The following is a 14653-nucleotide window of genomic DNA, read 5'->3' as shown; positions in this document are numbered from 1 at the left end:
TCAGCTCTGATGTTTTCAAAATCATGGCTCTAGCCAGATGGACATCCACAGTAAGCCTTTAACTCTGAAAGATCCTTTGTTTTTCCAAACATTATGATCAACCCTATTGATGATTACTGACCAGCAGCATTCTTAAATAGTTACCTAGAACATGTGATGAATGTAATCAAGTATTTTGCATATATGCTGCATAAGTGACACTTATGTACATGTTCATAAAGGTTTCTAAATTCAGTGGCCAGTATATGTATATACAAAGTTAAACTGTAACACAGGGGTAAAAAAAAATCAATTTTACTACTGCAACATTATTAAATATACTGTAATATATTACAGTATATTGTACATAAAATAGAAAAACATTAATCTCTGAATATTTCATAATTCATATAGCATGACTGCAATATGAAAGTACCTTGGTACACTGATATACAGAATGTATTTTTTCTAAATGATTTCGATTTCTTGAAATAATCATTAATTCTATGTAGCTCCAAGTATTTTTTTTGGGGAAGGAGGGGACTAATTACAATATCAGTAACTTATTAGGTATGCTAATAGTAATATACCATGGGAGTTGTTAGTAATATCTGAGTTTTCAAAAATAAACCTATTATTAAGGCTATGGTAACATGGTGTTATCAAATGAATGGGACATCATATTTATTGCAAAACAGTAAAAATAAAATACTCAGCATTTAAAATATAATCAGAATTCTTAACGAGGACACATGACATTCCTGCCACCATCAATGGGTAAAGTTACTCCGGTACTGAAAGATGAATCATCTGATGCCAAGAAAGCTATAGCTTTTGCCACTTCATCCACTGTTCCTACTCTTCCTAGTGCATGAGTAGTTTTGCTGTGATCTAGAAACTACAAATTATATTATTAGGACAGTTTTCTATTTATTTATATACTGCTCAAAACAATTAGGGGATATTTTGGTTTTCTTGTAAATTATAAAGTTATAAAAATAATTTACAAATGTAACACAATTTGTAATAAATATCGATTATTTAAACAATATCTCACCAATTACACCCTATCCATAAGCAAGAAATATTTATTCATGAATAAAGTACCATATAGTTAGAATTATATAATATGAAGGTGAGTTAGCCGATCTCATACGGAGGTAGTAGGGTTTTTTCTCCCAGAAACTCGGGTTTTTCATCCCGCATACAGACAAATCGGCCCTTCAGAACACATGCAATTTACAGACAAAAAATACTAGCTGTGGTAGTGGTGGAGGTGGGCAGTAGATGGCGTTAATGGAGATGATTCGTAGTAGAGGTTTGGCGTAGTGGTTGAGACAGTTGTAGGTGTCCTCCCGCGATGAGTCTTCGGACTCCTTGGGGTGTCATGAATAATAATACCTTACAAATGCAGAACATGAGCAGATATACACAAAAAAAAAAATGACTTTACAATTTTCTAGTAGAAAGGTGGAGGGGTGTTGAGCTGTGCCCTAATTTTTCATTCCAGTTCATTCACACAAATGGTCTATCAGACTGGATCAGGTTATGCTAACCACTACAATAATCCAATCTCATACGCTTCAAACCATATTTATGATCACTGTTTCATTATTATATGGGCTACAAAAGGCCCAATGTATTCCTTATGATTTTTTTATTGAATTTCATTCACTGCCAGAGAACTTATAACAGCCTCTGGCAAACCATTCCACACATTCACCAAACAAAAAAATCTCGTCCTCATGCCTTGTAAACCACACTCTTATACAACTTCTGCAGGCGAACCATTGTTCTATCCTGCCACCATGCACTAGCCAATTTCTTCTGTATGTACTCTATAAATTTTAATTAGTAACATGGTTCTATCATGTGCCCTCATTTCTGCCTATCAGCTAAACTTTGTAACCTACAAAACTTCAGCCTATGTTCATGTGTGTGTGTGTGTGTGTGTGTGTGTGTGTGTGTGTGTGTGTGAATACATACCAGTCAAAAAGAGAGTACAAGGCTTAGTAACTGCAAGAAGAGAAACTTTAATTTACAGTCAATTTTTAAACATATTATAAAAAATTAAATGATAAATCCCCAGTCCTGAAAATAGTTCAGGTTCAAACTTGTTTGCTTACACTTAGATAAAAGATTAAACCAAGTATATAATTTCCTAGTACCTTTAATTTTTCCACTTGGTTATACTATAACCAAGTGGAAAAACTTCTAACAACTACCTCTAATCCAGAGTATTTTAATAATATGGTGTGACACTTTTTTTGTCTACTCATATATGAAAATATGACTTCTGCATTACTTCAACCTTCGTATCGCCTCTGGGTCTAGCTCCCACTGATGAGACCTTAATAAAAGTCAAAACCAGTCTGGATAGTGACCCTTCCCATAATGCATAGCATTATACATACCCATAAGGATATGTGCTTTGCATTATGAGATACTAAGGCAAGTGATGTGAAGTCATAAGCTTCTATATACGAGTAGCTCTAGTCCTGAAAACAGTTCAGGTGCAAACTTTTTTGCTTACACTTGGATAAAGGATTAAACCAAGTATATAATTTCTTGGTATCTTTAATTCATATGATAAATCATACTTTTCACTTATTCTATTTACTAATTTCTCTAATGTCTCCAACTCCAATATTACTTTAACCAATTTCAAATTAATACATCCAATTAGTTACTTTTAGACTGCATCATATGAGTGAACTGATGTCAACAAATGCAAGTTGCAGAGGCATACTTGTTTAGTATTTACTGTCTGGACAGTATAGTCACTAATTATATATTAGGTTTTATCCTTTATCCAAGTGTTGTCTGCATGGTTTGCCTAGTGACTTTTGCACTTCGCAACCATATGCCCGAGGAAGGAGTGTCCCAGGTTCGATTCCTGTCGAAGATGTGAGGAACTTGAGGATCTTCCCCAGCCATAGCCAAGTTAGCCAGTCTTCAGCACAGGCAGTAGGGTTTTTTCTGCCAGTTTATCTGGCATTTTTCATCCCACAAGCAGGCAAACCGGCCCCGCAAACATACCCTCTACAGTCAAGAATATATTTCCCCCCAGCAGCAGACTAGGTGACAGGTCGGTTGGGAGTGGTACTACCACTCACATCTAAGTAACACGCGGACCCTGCATAGGAAGCAGGAATAACGCGTAGTGAAAGAAGAATCCTTTATCCAAGTGTTAGAAAACAAAGTTTGCGCCTGAAATACTTTCAGGACTGGAGCAACTCGTGGTAAAGGTAGTATAAGTTCTCATCACTTTCCTTAGATTCTCCCATAATGCAAAGCACGCCTCCTTGCAGAGATGTATAATGCTATGCATTAAGGGAAGGGCCACTATCCAGACTGGTTTCAACCTTTATTGAGGTCTCATCAGTGGGAGCCAGACCCAGAGGTGGTGATACTAAGTATAGCATAGCATCACTGGCCAGAAGGGTGAAGCAAGATGCTTTTTTATTCCCCACTGTCTGATAAGTGCGAATTGAAGAGGAAAATTTATGGGTTATAAGCTCGCCCTGGGGGCACAGAGATTACTCGTCATTGCTTTTATTTAGGATGGCCCTTGGCTTCTTGTATTCGAAGAGGTATGGTCCGTCAAGGTGTAAGTAATGGAGAAGTCATATTTACCTATATGAGTTGCCAAAGGGTATCACACCCTATTATTAAAATTCTCTGGATTAGAGATAAGTTTATGGAAATTTTTTCACTTGGTTATGCTACTAATTATATATTAGGTTTTATCCTTTATCCAAGTGTTGGCAAACAAAGTTTGCACCTGAAGTACTTTCAGGACTGGGGCAACTCGTGGTAAACGTTCTCATCACTTTCCTTAGTATCTCCCATAATGCAAAGCACATCTCCTTGTGGACATGTATAATGTTATGCATTAAGGGAAGGGCCACTACCCAGACCGGTTTTAACCTTTATTGAGGTCTCATTTGTTGAAACCGGTCTGTTGGTTCTAAATTTTCTCCAAACACTTCCACATGTCTAGAAAATCCAGGAAACCAAATCTAGGGAATAGCAGCCTAGATATTGTGGCCATAAATTTATTTGCATACAATTTTCACTGAATATCAAGGGCTTCTTCACTATGAATACAAAAATAAACAAGGTATGAGTAACAACAGAAGAATGATCAACATGTCAGTCACATGCAAATAAAGTAGAGGTAGCATAGTCCAAACTCAAATCCTAACATGTTTTGAATAGTCAAAAAAAAAAAAAAAAAGCTTAAAACCCATCATGGCTACCTACTTAGATTGTATGATATCACCAAAATCCACAAAGCAAATGTTCCACCAACCTGTAGCTAACTGCATAGGCTCACCTTGTTACACTGCACTGGTTCACATTGTCACCAAGTTTCAAAACACCTCTGCAATTTACTAAATTTTTTACAGGTATATCCATGTTGTTTAGCAAAAACATGTATTCTCTTTAAAGAAAAAATCCTGGAACCTCAGCTCTAATGACCCCTTAAGTAGTTGAATATAGTGTCCCACTTGCTTCACAAATGTTCTGTTAGATTAAAGATTAGAGTTACTCTGACATCCATTCATGCTACTTCATATGCTGGAACAAATTTCAGCAACAGATGAAACTACAATGGTCCTCTTTCTGCTACTCAACAAATTAATTTATGGAACAACAAGAATAGTGTCTGCTTTGTAACACAATTCCTAGAAGCTATGTGTGTACAGAGTCAACAAATGCACTTGTCCACTCATACGTGGTGAGTATATTTTGTCAGCTGGCAAGGTGCTGCAGACCGCAATATTTTTTATTTAATACACCATTTTAAACAAAATCTTAACTTTAACCTTAACAACTTATTTACCATGTGTATGAACTTAACTTTAAGTTCATACACATGGTAAATAAGTAATATCAGATTTATCTTATGTATACATTTTTATTAGTAAAAACTTTTTGCCTTACTGAGAATGCCTGGATACTAGGGTGGAAATTTAATACTAATAAAAATATATATGCAAGATAAATATGAATATGTTATTTATTTATTATCATGTCTTACATTTCTATCTGCCAAGTTATACACATGGTTCTCCAACCATGATACAGCATCCCTAATCTTTATGGAACAGCTATTGACTTATTATGATACAATATAAAAAAAAGAGGGAGAGGACGGACTCTTGAGCAAGTACAGTTTTGCATAATTTGTCATGCCCAGATAAGTGGAAGACATCTTTGTAGTATAGCAAAATTCCCAATCTGAACTTAACATCAGAACTTTCTTCCAATGATCAAGGCTTTTCATCCTCATATACAGTTTACTCTAGAAATTGAACATGACTAATATTTTCTTCCCAGACCTGTTTATTTTTCAATAGTTAAATGGGAGCCTTCCGTTTTTCATCTTCAAAACCCACACATGATAGGTATTGTATTAATGAATAGAGTGGGTTCCCACGATGAGCCTTGACTTCATGGAGTACCCATCATCAAATTCCTGACATGTACCTCCAAGGGGTGTACAGGATATGATAGTACTACATGAAAAATTTACATCATTACTAACTTCCTATGTACAATTTTCCTCCAAACGAGTCTGTTACTTGTCAAGACTCCAAAATTATCAGATCTTATATTTCTATCGTTTAAGGCACTTTGTACTGTATCAATCTACCTATACCTTGGTCTTTCTCTGGGTCATTTTACTGCCAACCTGGCAAAGCACACTTGTTTTGCTAATCTTTCCTCGCCCTTTTTTTTTTTTTTAAGTGACCATACCACCCGATATTAGCTCTGCTAACACATTCCTGGATGCTGACAATGTCAAGTTTTTTCCTAATATCCTCGTTTTTAATATGATATTGCCATTGATGCCATCTGTTCACACCTGTAATCTTTCTCAGAACTCTCATATCTGTGGTCTCTAGTCTTTGGTCAAGTGTTTTACTTCTGACCCAGCTCTCAGATCCATTAGTTAAAACTGGTTTGAACACTGCTTGTATACAGCTATTTAGTGTTCCGACTAATTTCTCTCTTATTCCACATGAATTTATTCAATTGACTTCCTACCATACCAGTTTTATTGATTATGTTGTCTATTTCCACATTTAATTTACCATCTTCACTAAAAATCAGCCTAAGTAGCTGAAATGTTTTACTTGTTCCACAGGTTCTGTGCTCAAAACACAGTTGACATTTTCAAAGATTCTACCTATTTTCAATGTTTTGTCTTTTTATTGCTGACCTTCATACCATAGCTATTACAACAGTTATTCAATTTAGTCAGGCAATCTTGGAAACTTGTAGCAGATTTATTTAGAAGTATAACATTGTGCATACAAAGCAAAGAGAGCTGACATTAACATCTCGAATTATGACATGTTTAATACCACTTTCCTTCAAAATGTGATCCATCTAGATAATGAATAACAAAGGGGATAATGTACATCCTTGTCTCACACCAGATTTAACATTAAACCATCTTCCTATACTTCCTTTAATTCTAACTGCTGACTTGCAACTCAAATAAAGACTAAGTATTGTTTGATATAATGCAACACTGATTATATAACTGTAGCTTCTCTCTTGGCAAACTGTCATAAGCCTTTTCCGGATCGACAAAATTTAAATACAGATCTTTGTTATATTCCCATACTTTCTTGACTATTTGTTGTAAAGTGAAGATCTGATCCTGACAGCCTCTATTTGGCCTGAATCCAGCTTGTTCCCCACCAAACGTTTCTTCCACAATTCTTCTCAACCGTTTCTCAAGCATACTGGCATAAATCTTGCCTGGAACACTCAGTAGGGATATACCTCTGTAATTCTCACATTCAGTTTTACTTCTCTTCTTATATATGGGTACTATTAGAGCTCTGATCAAATCATCACAAATTCGTCCCTCTGTCCAGGTCTTCTGAACTATGCAGTGCAGCCACTGCAAGACTTTTATACCACCATACTTCAGCATTTCTGGTCGAATATCATCTACTCCTGCTGCCTTTTCACATTTTAGGCCTTTGATGGCTTTTTCTACTTCAAGTAAGGATATGTATTCGTGACTGTATGCCTATTGAGTTTTTTACCACTGCTATCATTGCTTGTTTCATTTAGCAATTTCTCGAAGTAATTACTCCATACTTCAAGGATATTTTTTCTACTGTTTTCATATCGCCTTTATCATCTCTAACTCCTTTTACAGCACTCTTTCCTCCATTTCTAAGCTTCTCTAACAACTTCCAGAATATTTTGCCACCTTCATGATATTTATTTTCTATGTTCTTTCCAAAGTCCTCCCATGACTTTTGTTTAGTTAGTTTTACACAGTGTTTCGCTTGAGGAAACACCGTTTAAAAAGGAGAACTGGACAATGAGACTTATTTGTACCTATGGTCCCACAGAAGGCTGTATTAAGGTAGAAGTGGAGGAATTTTTTTGATGCTTTAGAAAAAGCAACTAACACAATGAAAAAGGAAAAGTTGGTCCTTGTTGGGGATCTAAATAGCAGAGTAGGAAATGATTGTCAGACACACAAAAATATTTTAGGAAAATTTGGAGAAAAGAGCAAAGCCAATAATAATGGCATTTATTATTGGCTTTGCTCAGGACATGAAATGGTTATGTAACACCATGTTCCAACATAAAAATGTGCACAAATTCACATGGAGAGAAGAGGCAAGGAAAAAGAAAAGTCTTATTGACTATGTTATTGTTGATATTGATGCTTCTCCCTGCTGCAGGCCACCAGAGTGTACAGAGGATTTGAAATTGGATGCAATCGCTATTTACTCTTGAGCAGGATAAAATTGAATTTCATATTGAAAAGAATAACATGTAAGAAAGTTTTATAGCGAATAAAAGTTGAACAGCTCTCAGATGTGAACTGTAGACTAAAATACACAAAGATTATTGAAGAAGAAATGAAAAAGTCTGAGAACAGGAACCAAACCTTGGAGATTCAGTGGCAAGGATTGAAGAAAACCCTGATTGATTCAGCCAGAGAGGCAAGTTGTGAGGTTGTCTGCAAGAATAGAAAAATCAGAACTCATTGGTGGACACAGGAAGTTAAAGAGGAAGTGAAGGAAAAGAAGAAAGCATATCAAAAGTTCCTGGCAAATAAGTCGGCTTTTGCTCTTGGAGAATACAGAGACAAATGTAAGAAAGTGCAACACTGTGTAAAACTAGCTAAACAAAAGTCATGGGAGGACTTTGTCAAGAACATAGAAAATAAATGTCAAGAAGGTAGTAAGATATTCTGGAGGTTGTTGAAGAAGCTTAGAAATGGAAGAAAGAGTGCTGTAAGAGGAGTTAGAGATGATAAAGGTGACATGAAAACAGGAGAAAAAGATATCATTGAAGTATGGAGTAATTACGTTGAAAAATTGCTAAATGAAACAAGCAGTGATAGCACGGTGGTAAAAAACACTCAATAGGCATACAGTGAGGAATACATATCCATACTGGAAATAGAAAAAGCCTTTAAAGGATTGAAATGTGGAAAGGCAGCAGGAGTAGATGATATTCGACCAGAAATACCATGGACTTTTTCTTAACCAGCTCTTCCTCTAAATACACAGCTGATGTTAGCTCTTCCTTTTGGCACTCCAACATTGTCCACCTTTCTTTTTCAACAGATCATCCTGCTGCCACCCAATCTCAGCCTTGTATCCTATGGCATTACAATGATGTCTAGTGAGATTACCTTCCAGATTTCTGTCTCTTTTCAGGTCTCATTATTGTTTCTGCTATCTTGATCCAAACATTACCTGGTCTTATAAAAAATTACATTACTGCAAGGATGAATGTCTTTATTCTACATTCAGTCAACCACCCTCCCATAACCTCTCAATCCTTATCCAAGCTCTGGTGCTCTAAAAAATGTGTGAATGTAGTTGAAGACAAAAAGTCAATAGGTCAAATTAAAAAAATTAACAGCTCTTCACTCAGCATACACCCCCCCCCCTCTCCAAAAACATAAACAAACTGAAAGCAGACTTTGTAAGGATCAAAAGCTTGTTGCCTGCTCAAATGGCAAACAGAGGTGACAGTCAATCTCAAGCCTTTTATTTCCTTGCACAATCTATTAGGCATAACTTCTCTCCTTTCACATTTCTATCTCTCTCATCCTGATTGTACACAGGTAACATCTAAAAATAAAGCACCCTCTTTGTTTACGTCTTTTTCACCAATACTTGTTTAGATGACCATGGCAAACTTTCTACCACTATTCCAAGATCTACCCACAGTATGGTTCCTTTGACCATTCACCAGAAGGATATCAGAAAAATACTTAATAACATTGATACTAATAAGTTACCTAATCCAATGGTATCTTTCCATTTATGCTAAAAGTTATGCCAGACCTAATGCTCATCCTGTATCACCCTTTACAAGTTATCACACTCACTGGCATAGAGCACGAAAGCAGACTTTTATTTCAGCATGTGTTCCTAAAAATTGAGATAAAAGTCAATCTTCTATTGCCCTCATTTTGATGCCTTCAAAAATAAAGAATATTAACAGCCAACTACCTCAATAGTTGCAGCTGGAGACTTAGCAATTAATCAGTGATCCTCAATATGGATTCTGCCACTCCCATTCAAATGCAGGCAGAAGCATTAGCAGGGTCATCTCCTCCTATAGGAGCTGCCAAACGGTGTGCTACCTTTTTATTCAATTACTCTGGATTTAGAGAAAGATGTTGAAAGTTTATTTTTCACTTGTTCAGACTATAATAAATTTAGTTTAATCCTTTATCCAAGTGTGTTTGCGCCTGAAAGTATCATCAGGACTGGGGTAAAGTGGTACAACACCGGGCAACTCCTTGCAAAGGTGGAGCAAGCTACCAACTTTATATACTTTCAGGTGCAAACTTTGTTTGCACACACTTCGATAAAGGATTAAACTAAATTTATTATAGTCTAACCAAGTGAAAAATAAACTTTCAGCATCTTTCTCTAAATCCAGAGTAATTGAATAAAAAGGTGGCACACCGTTTGGCAGCTCCTATAGGAGGAGATGACCCTACTAATGCTTCTGCCTGGTATCTCCACTTGGGTCTGGCTCCCACTGAAGAGACCTCAATAAAGGTCGAAACTAGTCTGGGTAGTGGCCCCTCCCTTAATGCATAACATTATACATATCCACAAGGAGTTGTGTTTTGCATTATGGGAGATACTGAGATAGAAGTGTTGGTAGCTTGCTCCACCTTTGCAAGGAGTTGCCAGGTGTTGTACCACTTTACCCCAGTCCTGAAGATACTTTTAGGTGCAAACTTTGTTTGCACACACTTGGATAAAGGATTAAACTAAAGTTATTATAGTCTGACCAAGTGAAAAATAAACTTTCAAAACATTCAAATGCAGATTTCCTAATTTATCTTACCCACCTTTGGACACATGCTATGGAAAAAGCTTGGAATTATGGGCTTCTTACCAAGCTACCATACCAATCTTCCTCATACCCTTTGAGCAGATCACCAGCTTTCTTTTTGGTAATTCACTACATGTCACGATGGATTTTTCTCTCTCTCTCATCAGATTTTTCAATTAATGACAAAGTATCCAAAGATCTGCACTTTTACTTACAATCTTCTTCCTATATATCAATGAGCTCTTCACTAACATTCACAGCTTTGTTAATGGCAGTACAGTTCATTCCACTATCATTTGTTCACAGAACTCAGTAGTACCAGAGGTGGCTCATGCATAGGCACTGCGGAACTGCAGCAACCCCCAATTTTTTTGATATATAAATATATTTATTAATTTATTTATATATGCCTGTGATATTTAATGTCTGCGAGGTTAGCTTAGTGGCTGTGCTAGTAACCATATGCCTGGGGAAGGAGTGTTCTAGGTTCGATTCCCGTCGGTGACGTGAGGAGCTGAAGGATCTCCCTCAGCCATAGCCAAGTTAGCCAGTCTTGGGCATGGACAGTAGGGTTTTTCCCCCAGTTTATCCTGGGGTTTTTCATCCCACAAAGCAGACAAACTGGTCTTGAGAACTCAACACTATGGACATAGGATACACCAGGGTATAGGGCTGACCACATTATCCTGTGAACCTTATCCTGGTTTGAGGTCCAATGATTAATAAACCCTCAACACTGCAAGGTAAAAAGAGGGGAAAAGGAAGATGAGATGACATGTGATATTTAATTTTATCATCAGCAGTTCTATACAATTCTCTTATTTTGTATAAACAATAATAAAAATCCATCTTGTACATATTCTTGCTATGCGAGCAAGAATATGCACGTCATAGTGAGATGCGAGCTATTAGCGTAATGCAGCACTGTCTGTCATACAGTTCCACTGTTGTTTATATGCAGTTTGCGCTAGTAGTACAGCGTTCGTAGTGCTTATTGTGTTTACTCAGTCTCTTTAAATATTTGGACATTACAATTAAAGGATGGATTTTATTTTTTAATTATACTAAACTATATAATTTTATCTATAATAAACAATATTTTTTCATGAAACAAAACAAGAATATATTTTATTTTTAAGTAATTTCGAATTATACCAAACTATATAATTTTATCAATAATAAACAATATTTTTTCATGTTTAATTTTTTTTAAAATTTTTACCATAATTTTGATATTTTATCCAAACAAGTATATGCTGTACTTACAGTGTGTATGTATATTTTTAAAGTTGCAGCACCCCCAAGATTTCAAGCCACGAACTGTCACTGAGTAGTACCCAGATAATTTAAGCTTAATGATCTTCTATGGCTGATGCTTTTTATTTAAACATCAATATTCTGGCTATTATCAAGTGAGGTAAGATAATTTAGTAATTTTAATGCTACCATATGCAGTCCTGTCTTATCTCCTAGAACAGCGGTTGGCAACCTTTTTGGAGTGAAGAGTCATTTTTAAAATTATATCTGTTAAAAAAAATTTAGGGAGCTGCACGCAATAATGAGCAACCAATCGTCTGCGGACGTGCTGCCCTCTCAGATTTTTCGTGCGGTCCACGGTGTTCGTTTTGTATTAGTATATTTTAATTAAAAATCTATTTTATGAATGCTGATTTTTACATATGGATTTATTTGTGCAGGTTAAAAAATTAAAATATATATACCTAAATAATGGAAAATAAATTAATACTTTCTTATCAAAGAAAAAGAAAATATTCTTTATGCGGATAAAACCAAGTATTTGATTTACTATTTAACTGCTCATCACTGCTTTAAATTTAGAAACTACATTAAAATATTATAATTAAATTATTTATTCAGTTTTTTTTTTTTTTTTTTTTTTTTTTTTTACAAGAACACGTTATCATATTTGTAAAACACAGGGGTGGCACATCACACGAAATTATATATTTTTAAATATTAAATAATAAAACAAAGATTTCCTCCTCCTTACAAGAACATATGTATAAAATCCAATAACATATCTATTTCTTTAATTTTTTTTAATTTAAAATATCTTCTTAAGGCGACTTTTGCTGTTGAACTTCTTGGGGCAGTTTCTCAATATGCGGTGAATGCGCTGTAATTTTCATTTTCAAACATGACGAGACTCACGTTATTTAGCTGGTTTCTCAACTTACTTTTTAATAAAATTCATATTAGAAAATATTTGCTCACAGAAATATGTCGATCTGAAAATTGATAGAAGTCCAAATGTGTATGTTTTTAACTGAATGTAAGTGTCCGGTAAACAATTCCACATGTCAAATACAATCTGATCTTGCTTTTTAAAATCTTCTAAAAGTGTAGTATTGCAAGGGTAGATTTTTGTCTTTCCAACTCCTCCAGGTCAGCTTCAAGATTTCTAAATTTTGAATTCCACAAATCCTTGGTTTTCACTGGTCCTCTCAAATCCTTGGTCCTCTAACATTGAAATGCCGCCTCATCAATTCCAGCTAAAGGTGAAAAATTTAATTCAGCAGGATTAATTTCAAGTGATCGCAATAAAAATGACAGTTGCCTTGTTCTTTCTAAACTTCTCAAATATTCCATTAAATTCAGATCGCAATATTTACCACAACTTCTTTGAAAAAGGTTAAATTTATGGAATTATTATCAGCTTGTTCTTGTTGATATTTCTTCAACGTAGGAAAATGTAACAATGTGCCTTTCTCTAAGTCTGTCACAAACAAATATAATTTTTGTTCCAACGAAATCACTTCTTCTAAAAGCAGAACTGCAGTATTTCCTTTTCCCTGTAGTTTCTTATTTAGCGCGTTTAAATGGGAAGTCATATCCACCATAAAGTAGAATTTTTGTAACCAATGAGTATCATCTAACTGGGCATATTCAAGGTCTTTTTGTCTTAGAAAAAACTTAACCTCTCTAAGGCAGGTGGCAAATCGCATCAACACCGCACCTCTGGAAAGCCATCTTATTCTGTTATGCAAAAGAAGATCGGAATATTCGCAATTGATTTCTTTAATAAGTTCATAAAATTGCTGATGGTGTAATGGTCTTACCATTATTTTGTTAAAAGCTTCTACAACCAAATCCATCACTACTGTTCTCTCTTTTGGAAAAGTATGTGCACAAAGTATCTCTTGATGTATTATGCAGTGAAAGGAAACACATCATGCAAAATTTGTTTTTTAAATAAAGAAACAAAACCTTTTTGTATACCTTTCATGCTTGGCGCAATCAGTTGCAATAGATATTATTTTGTTAATATTAATACCCTTACTTTTCAAGCAAGTGGTAAGAGCAGATTTAATGTCTTCTCCACAAGTTTCTCCTGTAAATGGCAGTATACTGAGTAATTCTTCCTGAGGTCCTTGAGAGTTTATGTATCTACAAATAAGTACAATCTGTGTAATGCATCCACATTGCATTATTCGTCACAGGCAACAGAAAATCCTGGTGTTGAATTTAGATCTGTAACCTGCTGATTTGTTATATCTTCTGCCACTCGTATAGTTCTGTCCCTTACAATCTTAGCAGATAATGGTGTCTTTTATTTTTGTAATTATTTCCGCTTTGTTATTAAAATGGCAGAAGAGAAATTCGGACATTTTAATAATACATTCTTTCACATATTCGCCATCCGTAAAAGGTTTTTCTCATTTAACAACTTCTTGAGCAGCCACAAAACTAGCAATAGTTGTATTTCTTGATGCTTTTATCCATTTGGAAAATTTTTCCAAATGGATAAAATCTTTCCAAATCTTTCTCTTCTTTGCTGACATTTTAAATACTGTAAAAATATTTTTATTTTGTTAATATTTAATTTAATGTTGCAATATTAAATGAAAGCACTGCAATGTCCACTACAAAACCTTTACTTATTTTAACAAAGTCAGCAGATTTGCAGACCACACCTGCACTATATGCGAAGACAATGGGCATGTTCAGACATGAATGTATTAAATTTTTTAGCAAAGCATGTACTATTTTCAATAGTAAAATATCCTTGACTTAATGTAAAATGTCCTTGATCAAATGTAAAATGTCCATTGATTAATTGTAAAATGTCCTTCATTTATTGCAAATGCTATATTTAGGGTTTTTAGTTTCTAATTTAATAAATAACATTCATTTTGCATTATTCAAAAATAGATTGTTTAATAATGAAAAGAGTCGCAAGTTGCCGACCCCTGTCCTAGAAGAAAGACAACACTTCCCTCTTTATCACTTTTAATGATAATTATCATTAAAAGTGACAAATTTTCACTTCTTTTGTTGTTTAAAACAGCTTTCA

General features: G+C 35.0%; 1 protein-coding gene across 1 annotated transcript in view; it reads right to left on the bottom strand.

The window, feature by feature from the left end:
* Positions 1–278: 278 nt before the first annotated feature.
* LOC150110033 (uncharacterized) overlaps positions 279–14653 on the bottom strand; it is a 181307-nt gene continuing 166932 nt past the window's right edge. Inside the window, exon 9 of the mRNA XM_090397595.1 lies at positions 279–877. Coding sequence (XP_090253721.1) covers positions 719–877 — 159 coding nt within the window. The 3' untranslated portion in view covers positions 279–718. The remainder of the gene's footprint in view (positions 878–14653) is intronic.

The sequence above is a fragment of the Typopeltis vanoorti genome, chromosome 1 (genome assembly GCF_054136105.1).
Source record: "Typopeltis vanoorti isolate ZY-2024b chromosome 1, IOZ_Tvanoo_1.0, whole genome shotgun sequence".
Classification (NCBI taxonomy): domain Eukaryota; kingdom Metazoa; phylum Arthropoda; class Arachnida; order Uropygi; family Thelyphonidae; genus Typopeltis; species Typopeltis vanoorti.
This window is presented reverse-complemented; position numbering and strand designations above follow the sequence as displayed.